A 19099-nucleotide genomic window follows, 5' to 3' on the forward strand; every position below is an offset into this window, starting at 1 on the left:
AATTCCAAGAAATGGAATAGTGGAAAAATGTCATAGTATAAATACTTATATAGTTCATTCTAATCACTACGTAAGGTGATCACCTTTTAAACATGAGAGGACAATTGCTTTGTATCAGTAAGGTTCCTCGCCCTTCATCTTATACTGTTCTCTGTAAAAAAAAACAACCCTGGCACTGTCTTGCCAGCTTCCTACTGAACCATGATTTCTCCTAGTGAGTTGAGGTCTGGTTTCTGTTATGGACATCTGTTATCAACTGGTGTTTCTCAGATTAAAGTTTTCTTCAGAAACTAACACAAAAGAAACAGTCTTATCATAAGGGTGTAAGTGCTGAAGTTGGGTATGCTGTCTCAGTTACCTTTCACACGGTTCCCTATTCCATCTCAGAACAGCAGTTTCTCCCTATTTACTGTTTCATTTGGCAATTCTTCAACTTTATTTAAGCAGCACACCAGTTTCCTAATGGGTTTCCTTATGTTACCTCTAAAAAAGCACCACTGAGGTACTAGAACTGTGATTTCACATTCAGACCTGAATAGACTGCAATGGCATAGCAAATTAAAAGCTGTTTACCTGAAAGCAGACATTAGGTTAGCATCAGACAGATGTGAACTTGATTCAACACAGGAAACATACTTAAAGCATTCATTTGCCCCCCTAAAAAAAACCTGTGTGAATCTTTGTATGACAAATTATTCAGCAGTATTGTGTAGAGGGTTGTTAATTCGGTGGGTTTAAAAACTCCCAACTTTCTGTACAAGTGTTGGATTTAAGCTCTTTTTTACTACAAAGCTTAGTCTAGAACAGTTCCCATATGATGCTCTGCTACTGACTTTCCATAAGAATTCCCTGATGAAACTAGTATGAGCCATAGACAGATACAGTCAGTTGTCACAACAGTTTCATGATGCACACAGTTGTGCCTTAGGGCTGATATCAGATACTCTTTTCACAAATGTTCCCAAAAGTTAATAGCAAAAAAAGGTCACAAAGTACACATGAAGTTTAAATGCCCAATCTAGAAAAATTTTCAGAACTACTTATTTAAACCTCAAATAATTTTAGGTTAGTATTTGTTCCAGCCATGAAAACTAGCTTTCTGTCATAGGTCTATGAAAATGCTGTGTTGCTTTTCAAAAAAGCCAAGCAGCTGTTCGTAAACACTTCCTTCTCCAAAAGGCTGTTATTCTAAGCTGTGTTTGAAAATTGTAGCTAGTACTCTCATACAAGAAGTTCAGTTTTCATTGTCTCTAAAATATATTGTAAAGGGTATTTTATTCCAACGAGGACTATTTCATGCATCACTAAATTGCAAAACTAAAAGCAATGACCAAAAGATTATTTTTAAAAACATCATACCCTATGAATATCATTCTGTTTCTGCACAGTGGGAAGATCTCCACCAATGGGTATCTGCTGTTTTAATTCATCCTCCTTCAATTGCAACCATGCCAAAAGTTCCTGAAGAGAGAGATGTAAACGCTTCCACTGGTCTGTACTGGCTTCCAAATGGGATCTGAAAGCATGTGTTAAACATAAGATATATTCAGGCACATTGAAAATAAAACCCAAGTTGTACAAGCTTGTTTACTGAGAAAGATCCTAGTGTTTCATTAGCTTAATGATTTCTAAATAGCTTCAGTAGCTTTGAATTAGATTCTGGCAACACTGATTTAAATTTTGTTCCACAGCCCTACCTTAAACATCTGTTATTTTCCCACCTCTTGTGCTGTGTATGGTTTTGTGTGTGTGCGCATGCACATGTGTGTGTGTTTTTAAAATTATTTTAATTTTATTTTTATTTTTCTTCTTCAGCAGTGAGAAATAGCTGTGTTGAATTGTCAGTCTCACTAAATATGCACAAATACTTTGCAGGACTTGTGTGCGAGTAACTTAGTTATCATTTAGGATTACTAGGAGATAGATTAACTAAAATGTAGAGAGTAGTTTTCAACTCTGAGAAGAGCAAGTATTTCTCTAAACCAATCCACAACCATTCAAAGTCACGCAAGATTCATTTGGTTGCTCACCTTTAAGATAAAAGAACCAATGCCATCCTTTCCCAAAAAAATAATGAGGAAATTGTTATAGCAAATAGAATTCCCTTATACTAACCAAATGTCTGTGCCACTTGAACAGAGGTGTGAATGGAAGTAATTGAATTGGAATGGAAAAATTAAAAGACAGAATACTACTTTGTGCAAGGTCTCCACCATAAAGACATCTTCAAATATTTCCTCTGTGTATGTGTAAATGTGGGGTTTTTTTAATACTGGGATCAAGTATTGAGCTACTAATTTTCAGCAACCATTTTCTGGGGAGAGAAAATATGTGACTGAAATACCACTGGACTGATCAAATCTTCAATTTTGTTTAGAGCATAGAGAAAGCACACTAAAATTTTGTCTTTCTGCACTTATGAATATGCTATTTTTTAATTGCTGGTTTGAAGAAATTCCTAATTCACTCCCAGGTAACCTAAGAATTCCTCTTAGAAATTCAAATCAAAAGCAGCATTACATAACAGTGAAGTGATAATACATACTGGAAAATAAAGACACATTTTATTTTGTATATTTTCTGTTTAACTTCCAGCTTTGTTCGTATAGCATCTCTTTTTCAGTGATTTTGCATAAGATCACATATTTTCTGACAGTGAAAATTCTGTACCGATATCTCATATAGAATGGTCTATAAAGAAATGCAAGAAATGTGGACTCGGTGTTTTGCAGACCTTATTACGTAGTTTGGATGTGGGAATAAGGAATTGCTGAAGGTAAGAACAGTTGTATTTCTTTGAACTGCTCTATGGATGCTGTCTTTTTTCTAGCCTCTTACGCCAGGTAATTAGAGTGGTGAGGAAAAAGAAAGGAAAGGGACAGATGAGCCACAGGCTGAGAGAAAGCTCAGGACGACAGGGCTTTTGGAGTGGGCACAGTCAAGGAGCCAAATCTCTGAGTCAGTTTAACTCCTGTTTCCCATGTTTATCTCAGCAAATGCAAGCTTGCACCTCCTCCAGACAAGGCAGTAACTGGAGCCACACACTGTGGTCTTCACTTCTTCCCTGTTTCATAGGGAAAAAGTGCAAAAAGAGTGACCCGAAGTGTTTTCTTACTGCTGCTGTGCTCTGACCTGCCCCATTTTGGTGAATGGTTTCCCTGAATCCGGATTGTTCTGCCCTTCTTTCAGCTTCAGGACTATATATTTACGAATGTGCATGTTAGTGTACATTATATGAACACACTCACATATTTATAATTGTGCTCAAGCATGTGCAAACAAAAATGATAGTAGGAAAAATGTTTTGAAAATTGAGTTCTTTATAAGAAAGAGTTTCTTAGCATAAACTGTACTGATTTATCAGAATTAAAGGTAACAACGGCAATGAACTTGGCTTCTCTCGATACCTACCATATATTTTATCTAATGGATTTAGAAAAGAATGCCCATCTAAACTAAATAAGGAGACTTGTGGGACTGCTGCCTGGAGAATGTTTCATATTTCTACTCTTATACCTCTTTTGCATAAGCATTGCTAGTTATGATGAAATCCATTCCATAGTGTGTGATGCAAGTAAATAACTCCAAGCAGACGGACTGAGAATACCCTGTTCATTCAGTCTGGTGGCCAGCAATATTTAAATTGATTGTCTTAGAAGTTAAGATTTGTTTCTTATTCTAATCAATAAGTTGTTGAACACCTTAAGCCTTTTATTGAAAGCAAATATTGTAGAGAGGAGGTTTGTTGCTTTGAATGTTTAATGCAAGAAGTCACTGTGGTATAACTAGCTTTACCATTTCTGACTCGATTAATGACAGCAATACATTTGGGCAAGTTCATGGATAAAGAGAAGGAAAAAGTCTCAGAAAGACCTCAAAGGGTTATATCCTTCTTCTTTCGCTCCTCAGAAAAAAAAAAAAAAAAAAGAGGAATTTGTCTCTCTTTTTCTTTAGCTACTAAAATCTTTTCAGCCTCACATCCTTCATTTATTTTTAATGATTGATGTTAAGAAGATGGCTTTTGTCATTACACAGACTGACCTCCCTCAGGGCCTGAGCTGAAAAAAGCTAATATTTCATACATTACTTTGAAAAACACTTCTGCCTTTTGCTGCCCTCTGAACTACCATCAACACGCAGCAAGCAAGCAAATGAAAAAATGCCTGAGACTGAATGCAACAGAGCTGGGTTGCCTACTGTAAAAATCACATGTCTGAAGAGAAGCTTCCTGGACAAGTTCTTTTGACTAGTAATCTTTAGCCCTATGAAGCCTGTACCTTCACTTCGTCATTTGTAACATTACCATTAATTATAGTTTTCCATGCAAGGAGTTTTTCCTCTTGACACACTGTCTATGGATTTCCTTTTACTCCTGGATTTTATTTGGTAATTCTGTCCACTCTCCAGACAACTGCTAAAATATTAAATAATGTGCCTGCTCATTTGCAAGGTTATTCTTTGTTTTGCACTGGAATAGCAGCCTTAGAAATAAAGCTTATCGTAAGTATAGGTTGTTTAATCACATTCTTTCATGACTTATTGATAAGTCATACTGAGCTCTAGAAAAAGCCTGCATTTAGAGGGGGTACAGTTACTGTTTAAACATGCTAATCTCTCCTTTTATAATTACAAAACCTCATCGTATGCCTCAAATCCTAATTCCCTACTATCATTTTCACTCCAAAAATCCTGATCATTCTTATGAAGTTAGGCCAACATTCAAAATAGCACAAATAATTTCAAAATGGACAGAAACAGTGCTGTCAGAAAAAAAAATAAACCCCTTTTACTGGCAAAAGGCAGCAGTCCACCTTACACACCAACTGTAGCCTTTTGCTCACGTTTAGATCCTACCTAATGTTTAGAGATTTCTTCCTAAGCTCACTCCATCTGAGGTTCATGTTATCCAGACGTCTCTGCAATAGGGTTGCATCTTCAGAGCCTTCCAGGGATCTCAAGATTTTCTGCCCGTTTTCATCCAGGTTGTGGAAGATGTCAGTATGAGCATCAATTTCTGCCTGTAGTTCCTACAGAAGCAATAGAAAACAATACGTGTAATTTCTTACAAAATCATAGAAAGAAATCACTTCCCAAAAGAGTAGAAAAATTATCAAACACAGAGTTAGCACAGATTTTGATTACTCCTTTTAAGGCAATATCACGTACTGTGTACACAGCCATATTTCCCTTTCACGTGAAGGCTGTTTGCGTTCAATAACAACTTTTTTTCCATATAGACCTTACTGAACAAAATTTAGGAAGTCAGAAGTCTAGCCTTTGACAGGCAACAAAGCAAGGACAAGATATATTTACTGCACGGACGAGGAAAGAAAAACCCCTCAAAACCCTCAGCATCTCAGGTAAATCTGACCTTCACGTGATACGTCTTCCTGTGCAACATTTTCAGTTTGAGCTGGGGACTGCAACAGCGGTCGTCCTGCATGGCAGTTCCAAGAAATCTACACGTCTGCAGCAGCCGAGCTTTGAAATGCCAAGTTCACTTACATTCTGTTGACAGAATGCATTTCGGAGCGGAGGCCTCATCAGTCAATAGCAATAAACAGCCACTTTGTGCTATATCAAAACACTGGTCAGGGCCATGGCTGTAGGAGGGCCTGAGAATAGCAAGGACCTAGAATATGCAACTGGCTGCTCATGTTTGAACAGCCAACTTTTCTTATCGCTTGGTAACTGCAGGCCAGCTCTACATTTTGAATTCATTTTTCCCCCTCATTTTTAGCACGGCTGTTTCTGCCAAAAGAACATTCTTTAGAGAGCTGCCTGGTACCAGCATTCCTGCCTGCCCACACACTCAATGCAGCCTTTGTACGCCGGCTGCCCTTCTCCGAGACTTTTTCATGCTGCAGCTCCACCAGTTCACAGATTATTTCACAGTGAACAGTGGTCAAATCAAGCTCTTTAAACAGAATAAAACCAAAAATAATAATAACAATTTAAACACATACATAGATGAGCTCACATGTACTCTATATGTAGCTATATACAGAAAAAGTTCTTTTACTTTCAAATAAAGAAGCACACAAAGAAACAAAGAAAATGACCTAGTGAATAAAGCTCTGCCTTTTCTCCCGGAATGCTTAGGCACTAAGATTTTTGGTGGTGGTTTCTTGCTGCCTGCAATAGGAGTACTGGGGATGAAATGTGAAAAGGGAAATGATTTATGGCATTTGAGAGCAAGATCCAGTGTTAACTGAGCATCACAGATAGCCCCCGTGTGTTGCAATATTCTTTAGAAGAATGACTTTGAAGGAGGGGAGCACACAGCTTGCCTACTTGCTGTGTTCCTAATTGAATTGGTTTTATTTGATATTTTAAGTGCAATGTTATCTGCACTGAATCATGAGTAGATTGTCCTTGTTCACCTACCACTGTTCCAAATGTCATTTGCCATCTTTTGCTGGATATCTATTTCTCGCACAGTAATAACTAGCACTGTATTTGGAGCAATTTCAAGGCGGGCTAGGAATGTCTTTGGTACAGTAGAGGAGTTCTTATTGAACTATTTTACTTTATCTACAGTCACCCTGGCAGTAAAGTAGTTAGGAATTAGTTTGGAATACATCAGAGGTAATTCTGCAGAATGCAACTGAATTATGGATATTGAATTTATTTATTGATGTTAAACAGACAATTTAGATTTTATAAAATGCCATTATTAAGGTACATAACCATGTAGAGTAATAACTTCAGGTATGAATGCCCTTACTTGAAAATTTGTACTTTATTTCAAGTCTTAATGATGCTAGCTTCAGCTTCCAGCAACGATGTTTTATTTTTGTTTGATCGACTGAAGAATACTTTATTACAAAATTTCTTCCTCTCCATTTATGCATTTGGAGGTTTTATTTAAGCTAGATTAAGTATCACAAACCTGATATAAACAGCCAAAACTGTATGTAAGAAAATACGAAGTTCACAGTAAAAAAGTTCACTTTTAATGTCTGTATACTTCTAAGGTCCTTCCACATTGAAAAACTGATAAATCTATTGCTGAATGAAAGAATTATCATATTCACTACCTGTTGCACAAAATGCTTAGTTTTTAGGGTGGTGAAGGAAAAGGCTGCCTTTTCCTCAGCAAGAACATGTGCCATGAAACATACGTTGAATAACTATGCACAGTAGGAAGCTGTCAAATCTATGCCCTCTTAGTGCTTTCCCACACATAAACCCACAGTGTTTTATAACACAAAATTTTTAAAAAATGCACTTTCACATTTTTCTTGTTTTTAGAAAATGTGTCTTGTAGACAACACATCCATGCTTTTCTCCTGATACACATGTACTTTTTAAACCAAAATCAAACCATATTCTTTTTATTTCAGACTACTATATCGTATCACAGCAAATCTGGACCGTTAGTTAAATGGGCAACAAATTCTTCACCATGAGGGTGGTGAGGCGCTGGCACAGGCTGCCCAGAGAAGCCGTGAATGCCCCATCCCTGGAAGAGTTCAAGGCCAGGTTGGATGGGACTTTGAGCAACTTGGTCTAGTGGAAGGTGTCCCTGCCTAAGGCAGGGGGGGTTGGAACTAGATGATCTTTAAGGTCCCTTCCAACCCAAACCGTTCTATGATTCTGTGAAACATGAAAAGTGAAGCACTCTTATCAAAAGCTTAGTATACAATACATGGTATTTCTTATTCCAAATTACTTGTGTAAACGGCACATCTTCTCCTGCTCCTAGAAGCTGTTTATTCTAGCTACCCAAGAAGCTTACGATGACAAAGAAGCAAGACAACAACAAAGGTATTTACTTCATTTCGGTTGGTGCATTTCAGAACCTTTCTCTGTGACCCCTTCATATCCCAAGAGAAGCAGAGTATATATAAGAAAGCTCTAGACACCTTTTATTTGTTTCCTGAAGTAAGTAATTTCCATGTTTCAAAAATACAAGTGAAAGATCAATATGAACTCGATTATTTTTCTTGACAAGAATAAAGTAGGAAGATCTATTTAATCTCATAAACTGCTAAAATATTTGTAAAAGTATACTTTCACTACACATCATACCAAGAAGCATTGTATATAAACTAATATAGACTATTTACTGCATTTTCATCTTTTCCAATGTGGTCAACCACATGGAAGAACTGCAAAGGATGAAAAATCAATCCTGGTCTAATTCTACTGAGTTATGGCTGGACCTAAGTTGACTCTGTATGCTGCATTTTTGCTGTAATGGTTATTACTAAGGCTGTGTGGAAATGGATTCCCTTTAAAAGACTAGGTAGCAAAATGAAAAACAAATAATGAAAAAATACATTGGCTACAGTAACTCATTAATGAGTATTGGTTTTTAGCCTAAGTTAATTTTCAAGTCCACTTTTTGATCACAAGTTACTGCCTAGAGATAGCTGAACTGCATCAAGGGCAGATTTACTTTAGAGTTTCAGAGTGAAATCCTCCTTTATTAAGATGAACTATTATGTATAGTTAGACGATAAAAGGTACCATAACATTTGCTCATAGAAACCTTGCTGAATAGTTCTTATACGTTTCTATATACTTAAAAATGTGTATTTACATTCTTATACTATACAGAATAAGTCTAGAACTAAGTCACAGAACTAAGAATGATAAAGACATGAAATAAACTTGTCTTGAGGGGAATGGTCTTCTTGAGTGAGGAAGTTATCTCTGGCTGTTTCTCTTTTGTCCTGAGCCCTGGAAACCTCTGTGTATGATTTCAGGGGAGAGGTACACTAAGGCTGTAAGACAGCACATCCAACACTGCCATAAAGCTACAGTCCTATAAGAATTCAATATGGTTTGAGATACTTTATTGGAAATAATCAGTGGCAATATCCTTCATATTCCACGTGCAATATATAGGTATACCATACAAAGGACATAACGCATGGCAAAATCTGCTGTTGCTTTGGCAATACATTAGAGGGACTGGAAGTCCTAGAAAGAAATAATTAGTTACCTTAGCTGGACTATACATGAGTCAGACTAAGACATGGAAATTAATGCAGCACAGCTGACAAAACATTTATCTTTTATACAAGGTAGAAGGAAAAGTAATTATGGAATAATTTAAAGAAATTAAAGCATTTATATCCTCCTCTACAAACTCAGTTCTGTCCTTGGAATTGTGCTTCTCATTTCCAATGAAGCATTTTACATTTTCTAGGTACTGAACAAAGTTACTAATGAAATACATGTCATTAATTGACGTAAGAGAGCTCACAGAATTAAAGACAGCACCATCTGATTAAAGGAGATCAACAGAGAGGAAAAAATATCTTTACTGACAGTAATTAAAAAAATTAAGTCAGTCTGCATAATTACATACATGTACTCAACGCATCAGCAAGTAATACCTGTGTGGCTATACATAGCACAGAAGTACTATGCTTTACAGCACTGTTTCTGTAATGCTAATACTGAAATAGCTAGAAAACCTATCATAAAATTACACAAAACAAAGATCCTACACCTCTATAATCCTCCTCCAGCTGTGTAGTTAGCTGAACTAATTGTCCCCTTCATAATTATATTAAGAGCATATTACATTTCCTCTAATAATTTCCGAAGAAAAACAGCTAAATATTTTAATTAGCTTAAATTTGTAGCAAATTTAGTTAAACTTCTTATATTGTACAAACAGTATGAATGCTGTAATTCCTTTTTTCCTCCTTTCCTACCTTCCTCTTTTCTCCCTTTGCCATTTCCTCCTCCTTTCTCCTTTTCCTTCTTTTCCTTTCCTTTCCTTTCCTTTCCTTTCCTTTCCTTTCCTTTCCTTTCCTTTCCTTTCCTTTCCTTTCCTTTCCTTTCCTTTCCTTTCCTTTCCTTTCCTTTCCTTTCCTTTCCTTTCCTTTCCTTTTTTAATTAAGGTGCCTGGATAAGGCAGAACCTAAAAACTTGTTTCAAACCATTTTGTTGTTGTTCTAACAATACTACTGAGCAAAGCATATCTATAAAGAAAAAGTCTCTGCTCTGTGAACTTGAAAGAGATAGAGTAGCTCTTGGGGCTTGGCACAGTGTGCTTATTTTTACCAAGAGGGGAGTTCAGCCAGTATAATCAAAAAAGGTTCCCCCTTCAAAGTTTTTTTGTAACCCCTTATGGCTTCTGCAGATATAGTAACTGAAATCACTGTCTGTATTTTGCAACTCTGTCCAGCACAGCATAGGGACTGGATTTGAAATTAGACATCTAACTTGCTTTTATTTAATTACATACAAACTTCTCCAAATCTCTGATTCTGCCTAAAGCATTAAGCTCTGTGTGAGGGTTCAGAGAATGTGAGACTTTTTTTTTTTTTCCTATGCCCCTGCAGACTCCAGCAGCCTTTGGAATCACAAATAGCCATGCACATGGCAACTCTTTCAGGATCATGGCTTATTCTTCTGTCTCCTAGGTAGAGTAATGGTTTTGTGGGTGATATAGTTCTGGAGATGTTGAATTAATGGCTACAGCACAGCAAGTCCAACGCATTTTAAACACGAGTGGCAGACTCAGTGCAAGATGCTCTTGATCTATTCCTTTGTTTCTAACAATAGAAGGCCAGTTTGCACTATGCTTTATGAAAGTCTGTCCTTGTGAGCTGGTCTTTATCTTCAAAGTATTTGAACATAAAAAATGTATTAAAAAAAAAGAAAGAAATCACTTGTTCTAGATTGAAAATACTATAATTTAGATTAATGATGGAACAAAACACTGAAGTATTTTTTCTGCTTTGCAAGACACTACTAGGTCAACTGGAGTTCCCTCTTTTAAATGTCATAGTTCTTCTAAGAACTGGTTCTTGGGTTTTGCATTTTTTTTTTCCCCCAGATCAAAATACAATTAATTGAGGTAAGATTTTGGAATCTATTTTGATTCCAAACAATCTAACAGTGAAAATCCAACAATAATGAGTATAACATTTTATTATAATATAGACCACCTCAGCTAATACAACCACGCGCTTTCCCAACGAACGAAGTGGGAAAGAAGCTCTCAGTCCCTCCATTAAGCTTTTAAATAATTTGTTCTTCCAGTCCATAAGAAGAACTTTTATTTGGTCTTAGAATAACAGCATTTACTGAGCAATTTACATAATGATAAAAACTTCTCAAATGAGATTTAAAATGTAATTAAAGGACAGATTTATTGAGTTAAAAGCATTGTTGTGAAATGGCTATACATCATCATGCCATGAAGCCTCCTATTCAGCTAGCCTATGGCATGACCCCAATTCCAGTCTGGTATGATTACATCTCTGAATTTCATGCTAATGACTTGATTAAAAAGAAAGATAAAAAGGTCTTTTCTATTGGGAAGATAAGCATATGAATATCATTAAGGCATTTCTAAGTTCCCAACACATTTTTCAAGATAACAAAGGATATGAGTTAGTCCTCTAAGAGAGAATCAAATGCTGATGTATGGAAGCTAGAAGTGCAACTTTGCTCTGGAGAAAACAGTCTGTGTAAGTCACATCTATTATTTTATGGCTTTAAATTCTGTAAGTCCCAGAATGAAGAAGGGGCCAAAAATCATATTTGAAAACTTCTTTCAGCTAAAAGAAGATACAAAGCTTTACTTAGCAAATTGCGCCCTGTGTTCAGAAAAGATTATCTTTATAAACAGGCAAAATAACCTTAAATTTAAGTTATTTTCAGATTGCAAGAGATTACGTGGTGTACCTAAAGAAGTAGCCATCTCTTGCTGACAGACAGTAACTGTGAAAACATGGTGTGGGCTTATTCATTTCATTAACAGTGAGCTACCTCAGCTATGGAGTAGGAAGTCTTAAGAACACCAACCCAATCATTTGAACATAAGTTCGTCTTTATTGTGCAGACCCTCATTCACAGGACTGGCTTTTTAGACATAGCACAAGGCCTTATATTTCTCCCTTGTTTACAGGGAAATAATCAAACAAATTTTTATGAGACTTGAGCAATTAATTTGTATTTTATTATAATTAAGTATAAATTATTACTTAACTCCATTTGTTTTGGGGGAGTTTATGGATTTCTTTGTGTGTTTCCTGAAGACTGAGAAAAACCCTGCATAACTACTTTCATTCACACCTAATGAAAATACAAATAAACAGATAAAGAAACCAATCTTTAAACATAAAAAGCTTTCTACATTTATAGAGAGAGTTTCGCTTAGGATTTGATCCAGTCAAATACTTGCCATAAGGTCAGAGAAGTATAAACTCTTCTGGTAATAGTAATTTTAATGAGAATTGTTCTTTTTACCGTTTGTCTGTTTGTCTTGTCAGTATATCTAGAATGGAAACCCTAATTAGAAAGAAAAGTGTTAGTTTGAGCTTCCACTGAGGCAGAAAAATTCGTAGTAGCCACAGCAATGAAGAACTCTTACTGTATGCTGTAACTATATGATATTTCTTTTACTACCACAGAATGTATTACCTTTCAGGTAAACAAATGAAACAAAGCAAACAAAGCATATATTTTAAAGTGAGAGTTGCAAGTGTTCTGTATGTCAGAAGATCAGCTGCCTCTACTGAGATGTCTATGATTTGGCTTAGATATCTGCCCTTGAAAACTGTGTATTTGAGGCTTAGGAGAGTAGGAGGGAAACAGCATAAACATGTACGTAGTCACACACAAAATTTTCTGAAAGTAAAACTGTTAGGCTCATTACAAACAAGCATAGATTTCTAGATTTTAGAAGGCAGTCTTGCTCCCAACAAATATGCAGGTCCTGACCCCGGTGCTTCAATGAACATCTCATCCCATTATACCTACACATGCTGTCAGCATACTCACCTGTCAATCTTTCAGCAATCTTTCTGCAGCAAAATAATTATATTGCTACTTTCAGCATGTCTAATTTTGCCCTCTCCCCTTTTGCCAGAGGTGAAACAGTAGCAGCACAAAGGCAGCACCATCCTCTGCAGGAACATCTACTTCCACTCAGTAACTCAGGCAAGGTCTGAAAGTCCTGCTGGATAATTTGGAGAACATCTACCTCTATTAGTTCCACTGTCATCCCAGTACTTCAAATTAATACTGATTTTCTAATACAACAAGCAGCTAGAAAGGCTGAACTACACAACTGCCTCAAAGCCTGGAGAAAACAAAAATTTTATGAAAGAAGAAAGGAAAAAGCTTTTTCTCTGTCACCAACCCATAGTGAAATATACCTGAGATTTATTAATTATAAGTGACCATTCCTAGAAGAAAAAATATTTTTATATGCAAGACTCTGTACTTGTTTCATAGAAAAGGATCTAAGGCTTCAGCGGACCAACATATAACAATAAGACATCTCATCTTACCACCTATGGAATTCACATATACTTTCACCCTTCCACAAATACACAAGCACATGCAATCCTCTTCCAAACCCTTTTAAAATAAAAATTTAGAGCATTTTATAATTAAAAGAAACTATTTCAGTTCTATACATTGTCCTGATTCCTTCTGTCAGAAATCTTTTTTGCAATCTATTTTTTCTCTTTAAAACAAATTCTGACATTTGACGTTTTTGGTGGTAACATCTTTGATGCCGGGGGAAAAATAATTGGTACGTCAGTTTCATAACGTGACATTCAATTAATTAAAACAACATAAAATCTTATTAAAACTCTAAAGAGAACAACATAAAGCAGAAACGGGAGGCCTCATATATTACACATTATTAAAACTGGTTCAAGCAGAACAAGAACTGTAACAGTTTTAGGCCTTCTTTCAGAAGTTAGCATTGTTCCAAAGATAATGGTATTTCAACTAGGGTTTCATACTACTTCAGGTGTTACTCACTACTAAAAAGCAAGATCCTCTGCAGTTAACTGTTCTTAACCAAGAGCAGGTTAAGTGGGACCCAGTGGGCTTTCTGCAAGAGGGAATATTGAAAAAGCTCCAGTGCTTCTGTACATGCTTGTGTCAAGTCATAGAATAGTTTGGGTTGGAAGGGACCTTCAAAGGTTCATCTAGTCCAACCCCCCTGCCATGAGCAGGGACATCTTCAACTAGATCAGGTTGCTCAGAGCCCCGTCCAGCCTGGCCTGGAATGTCTCCAGGGATGGGGCATCTACCACCTCTCTGGGCAACCTGGGCCAGTATTTACCACCATCATTGCAAAAGATTTCTTCCTCATGTGTAGCCTGAATCTCTCTTCTTTAGTTTAAAACCATTACTCCTTGTTCTATCACAACAGGCCCTGCTAAAAAAGTCTGTCCCCATCCTTCTCATCGGCCGCCTTTAGGTACTGAAAGGCCGCAATAAGGTCTCCCTGGAGCCTTTTCTTCTCCAGGCTGAACAACCCCAACTCTCTCAGCCTGTCCTCATAAGAGAGGTGTTCAAGTCCTCTGATCATTTTTGTAGCAGTCCTCTGGACCCTCTCCAACAGGTCCATGTCTTTCCGGTACTGAGGGCTCCCTACCCACCTGAGGTAACCTGAGGCAAGTCCAGGGAGGACAGCAACTTGGGCAGCATAAAAGGCAAAAGTACACTTAACCTCAGTTTTCAGTGGGAATACAGGCCATGCTAGTGTGGCTTCAGGATCTTCCGACTTTCTAGGTTTTAAGCAAGAGATGGCTAAAAAGTTACTACAGAGAAAACCACTCTGTGGCAGTCAAGTATTAGCAAAGTTACTTCAGGCCTTTAATGTTGGATTTTCCTGTCATTGCAAAGAAGAATTCACCAAGTGTTGGTCGGCTCACTCATTAACAGTGAACACCAGCTGGGTTTAGATTGCTATTAAACAAGTTAATTTTACCTTCCTGATGATGCTGCAACTGCAGCCTTGCTCAGTACGCAGGGTACCACACCTTCAGATACCTGGCGAGAAGCTGATGGGGCAAAGCTACCATCTATGGGATTATGGCACCTCACTGTGTGAATGGACCCCCCTCTAAACGCAACGATGGGCAGAGCCACAGAGGGTCAGGGAGCTCTGAACAGCTCTTGGCAAAAGGGCTGATGCATTGATGAAAGCTGTCAGGCTCGGGACCAGGATGGCTCAGAAAGGAGCTCCTGCCAACTGCAGCCCACTGCAAGGTCTTGAGAAGAACATGGTGCTACAGCCTCTCTCAGTGGGCTTTTTCTTCTGACTCTCCAATCCAAAATCCTCGGCTGCTGGCTCCCACCAACACCAATCACAACACCAGGACTTATGCTTAAACCAGTACTGTGCTGCTGTGAATACCCAAAACCCAACAGCCAAATAAAGATGCATAGCATGACTTCTGGTCTGATAACTTGTCATTGTTAACCCACACACTGAGATGTCTAACCATGCAATATGCTATTGCATTGGAGAACTGTGGTTGTGAGGAATTTAATGTAAAAGTTTCATCTTCATCAGTTCTCAGCTCAAAGAATGTCCATCATTTTCAGTTCTTCCAGAAGAACCTAAACCACAGAGGCACCAACACCTAGAAAAATGTTCTGCTATGAGTTACTTCAGATGGTGTAATAATGCATTTAGACTGCCTGAAAAACAAAAAATAACTGGCAAGAGTTCAACATCTGAAAAAAAGGAAAGCGTTTTAACAAAATCTTTCAAAATATCTTTAACTATCATATTGACTGCTGTCTCTGTGGCAAAGCCTAATCATGTTTTCTTGCATCCAACAAAATTAGAGTTGAACAGGATGCCTGTATCCAGGGGTCTCTGAATAAGACTTATGTCCTGAAAAAAATTATTTGGTGTTTCCTTGGATTTCGTAGCAAGATGCATGCACTCCCAAAGTAAATATAGTTTTGGGTTAAAATGATAAATATAATTGAAAAAAATAATGAGATCACCAGCAAATTATGACATGTAGATAAACTTGCTTTTTAATTTTAACTTTTTTTTTATTTTAAGAGAAGTGCTGTTTTTGGGAGAAAACCAACTTCCATTCATGTTTTTCAGCTTGTCATTAAAAAAATCAATTAATTGGAATCACTGACTTTCTCAAATTTGCCAACTGAAAAAAATACACTTGTTACCAGTTATGGTAAAATAGAAATAATTCCATTATCACAATAAAAATTGAATAGTTTTAATTTAGAGGTTGTATTGGTGAAGTCATGTAAGTGTTTTCATCTAGATCTAGATAAGAACAATTAGTTCCAAGATCTGAGCATCAAGACAGACACCTGGAACCATTATTTATGCCTTTTTGAGCTGAAAAGTGAAATACAACACACACTTTAAAAATTAAAGTATACTAAGTACTAAAGGAGGAACTGAGGTGGGTCTGATGAACGTACAATAATAGAAGTCATGTAGCTAATGTATATGGAATTAAAAACAAACAAACAAACAAATAAAACCTTCCTTCCTAGAATCAGCCTCTTTCTCTTTAAACATTAAAAAGGAACTCAGAGTTTAGATACGTTCTCAGAAGGCAGAGTAAACACTTGTCAGTAAGTCAATATATTAGGCAGATCCTAAATACTGTAAGAATGTCATATGTTCCTACTTAAGTTCCTGTAGAAATCCACTGTGCCATCTTCTCCTGCTGTCACTCCAAAGCATGTCATCCAGGCCCAAGTTTATACCCTGGAATTACTTTTATAGCACTTCAGTCAAGATTAGTTACCAAACACTTCATAAATTGCTGTCATAAGACACTGCAAGTATTTGACTTCAATATGAATCACACCAAAGTTGCTCTTGTATCCATAAGTTTTTTAATATGTTGCTCTTATTAGTCTCAATGACACACTAAATGTGACACAAACATGGGGCCAATTGATACTTTTTCAGAAACCAGTTCATAAAATATCCCAATGTACTGCATACTCCTAAAAAGTATGAATACACTCAGAAACAGGACTCATATACCTCAGAAAACTAAAGACATAGCTGAAATATACAGTCCAGCCACATTACTAATACCACCCGAAGTTGAAAAAGTCAGGTGCTGAGGAACACTGCTGGGCACCACCCGAAATCTTGGAAAAGACACTGTCACAACCAGCATATTAGATTGCAACAAAAAGGAACTGTCTATCAGTTTATTATTAAAAATAAATGCTAACTACTACTTAGGATGGGAAGTAATACTTTCAATGAAAAAAAATTAAAATGTAAAAAGCAATTATTATGGAAACCAGACTTCCCATACTTGTTTTGCTCCCTCAGAACCTTTTGCAGCAACTGTGTATACCAAAGGTTTCCGAACAGCATTCATGTAACATACTCAAAGATATTGACAGTAACTGCTTCTGTACCAACCCTGGTGACAGTGGATAGGAGAAGCAGTGTAAGCTGAGTTAAAACAGGACTGCTGCCTTCTGAAACTAGTCCTTCCAGATTCTCTTTGGATCCAGCCAGAATGCAGCCAACACACTCGCACAAACCAAACCAACCCCACATTCAGTTTTGTTTTGAAAAAATATACTTTGTTTATTCATACCTATTAGTTCTCACATCTATATCAACCTCAGAGAAAGAAGGAGCATCACTTTTACCAAAAGATTACCTTGGCCTTAATAGGAATGTTAGTTTTCGTTGCATTCCCTGGGAATTAACACCCACTATTTCTACTCTGTAAAGCAACTTTAAAGCCTTCTACTCCTTTCCACAAAATGTCTCCCTCAGTATTTTCTGTGAAGCTTACTGGCTGCTATCCACAAAAGGCTGATTAATGGAATTGTTACAACCATAAGACCTTTTCTCATGAAGATTCTCCAACTGTATTTTGGTTTATCATCCTCTCTCTACAGAATTTGACTGATGCACTTTATCTTGCTGTTAATTTTTTGGCAACATACTTTGGATTTTTTGTAGTAGTAAAGCCAGAAGATGAATAACATCTCTCTCATATTTATGAAGGGTTTTTGTTTGTTTGTTTTCCAAAGATGGAACAAAAAAGAGAAGAAAAAAATGTGTAGATTGTATTGCACAGCATGAAAAATAGACACATATGATTTTTGACATGGACAACATTCAGATATCCTGACCATCATCAGCCACTCAGAAACGCTCTGTAACCTGTGATTTTATTTATTTATTTTCAAGTCTTACAGTCTTGATGATAAATTCAAACTCCTGGCTTGCATAAAATGTTCCTTGGATGTTCTGACTAAAACCTTCTTTTTAAAATGTTAGATACTCTGGAATTTTCTGTATTTCAAAAGTATTATAGAATTAGTATACTCTCCAAAAGAAAAAAAAATGCAGTAAAGTCATAAAAGAAACAAGATTTTCAGCATAAGGTGGAATTCTAAAATATTTAAGCTAGTTACCATGATCAATTATTAAACGCTGAGTAGGTTTAACAGTTTGTGAAAGCACTGTGTGATAGGTGTCTCTGTTTAAAAGGAAAAATATTCATCAAGTGATTATGGAAAACTGATGATCAAAATAAAATGTGACTGTTATATTGGGATTATTAGAGCCCTAAAAGTACAGTAATATGCTGACCAAATCCATCACGAAAAATCTCATCTATTAAGAATCTCATCACATAATGTTTGGAGTTATGATGAAAAGTGCGCCTTTCTACTCTTTTGCAACAAAGAAGGAATTTAACATACATCATATACATGGTGGATGCAATAAAGGTTAGAAGAAGATGAGAGCACACAGATTCTTGATTGAACTGTTCAAATTAAAAAAAAGCCAAGTGAAAATCTACTATACCAAACAATGAGACAGTCACGCCTGCTACAAAACACAATATTAGCCGATACTGAGGATCACTTGGAAAGGAAGGGACCTCCAGAGGCCACCTGATATAATCTCTTGTTCAAAGTATGTCCAGTGAGAGTGACTGGCCTTGCCCAGTTGTGTGTTGAATATCTCCAAGAATGGAGATTCTACAACAGACCCCTTTTCCAGTATTTGAACACTCTCACAGAAAAAGGAAGAAAAAAAAAATCCTTATATCAACAGAAATTCCCATGTTCCAGTTTGCCCCTTTTGCCATCCTGTGACTCTCCACAGATGGTGCTGCCACCTCTTTAGTCTCCACAAGGCAACTGCAGAGATGAGTAAGGTCTCCCCTGGGCCATCTCCTCAGGCCGAGCAAGTTCAGCTCTAGCAGCTTCTCCTTGTGTATCAAAGTGTTCCAGCCCCCAGCCGCCGCGGTGGCCCTGCACTGGACTTCCTCCAATATGTCCAAGTCTTTCTTGTATTGGAGAGCCAAAAAATGGACACATCACTCCAGTT

The 19099-nt window shown here is 37.0% G+C and overlaps 1 protein-coding gene across 11 annotated transcripts in view; it reads right to left on the reverse strand.

Annotated features, from left to right (window-relative positions):
* Window positions 1–19099, reverse strand: part of DMD (dystrophin) — a 1281342-nt gene that overhangs the window by 194315 nt on the left and 1067928 nt on the right. For all 11 annotated transcript variants that reach the window (XM_065627016.1, XM_065627025.1, XM_065626998.1 and 8 more), the window contains 2 exons: window positions 4855–5027; window positions 1360–1516 (listed from right to left, as the gene is read on the reverse strand). In XM_065627016.1, the coding sequence (XP_065483088.1) occupies window positions 1360–1516; window positions 4855–5027 (330 nt within the window). The remainder of the gene's footprint in view (window positions 1–1359; window positions 1517–4854; window positions 5028–19099) is intronic.

The sequence above is a fragment of the Caloenas nicobarica genome, chromosome 1 (assembly GCF_036013445.1).
Source record: "Caloenas nicobarica isolate bCalNic1 chromosome 1, bCalNic1.hap1, whole genome shotgun sequence".
Classification (NCBI taxonomy): Eukaryota; Metazoa; Chordata; class Aves; order Columbiformes; family Columbidae; genus Caloenas; species Caloenas nicobarica.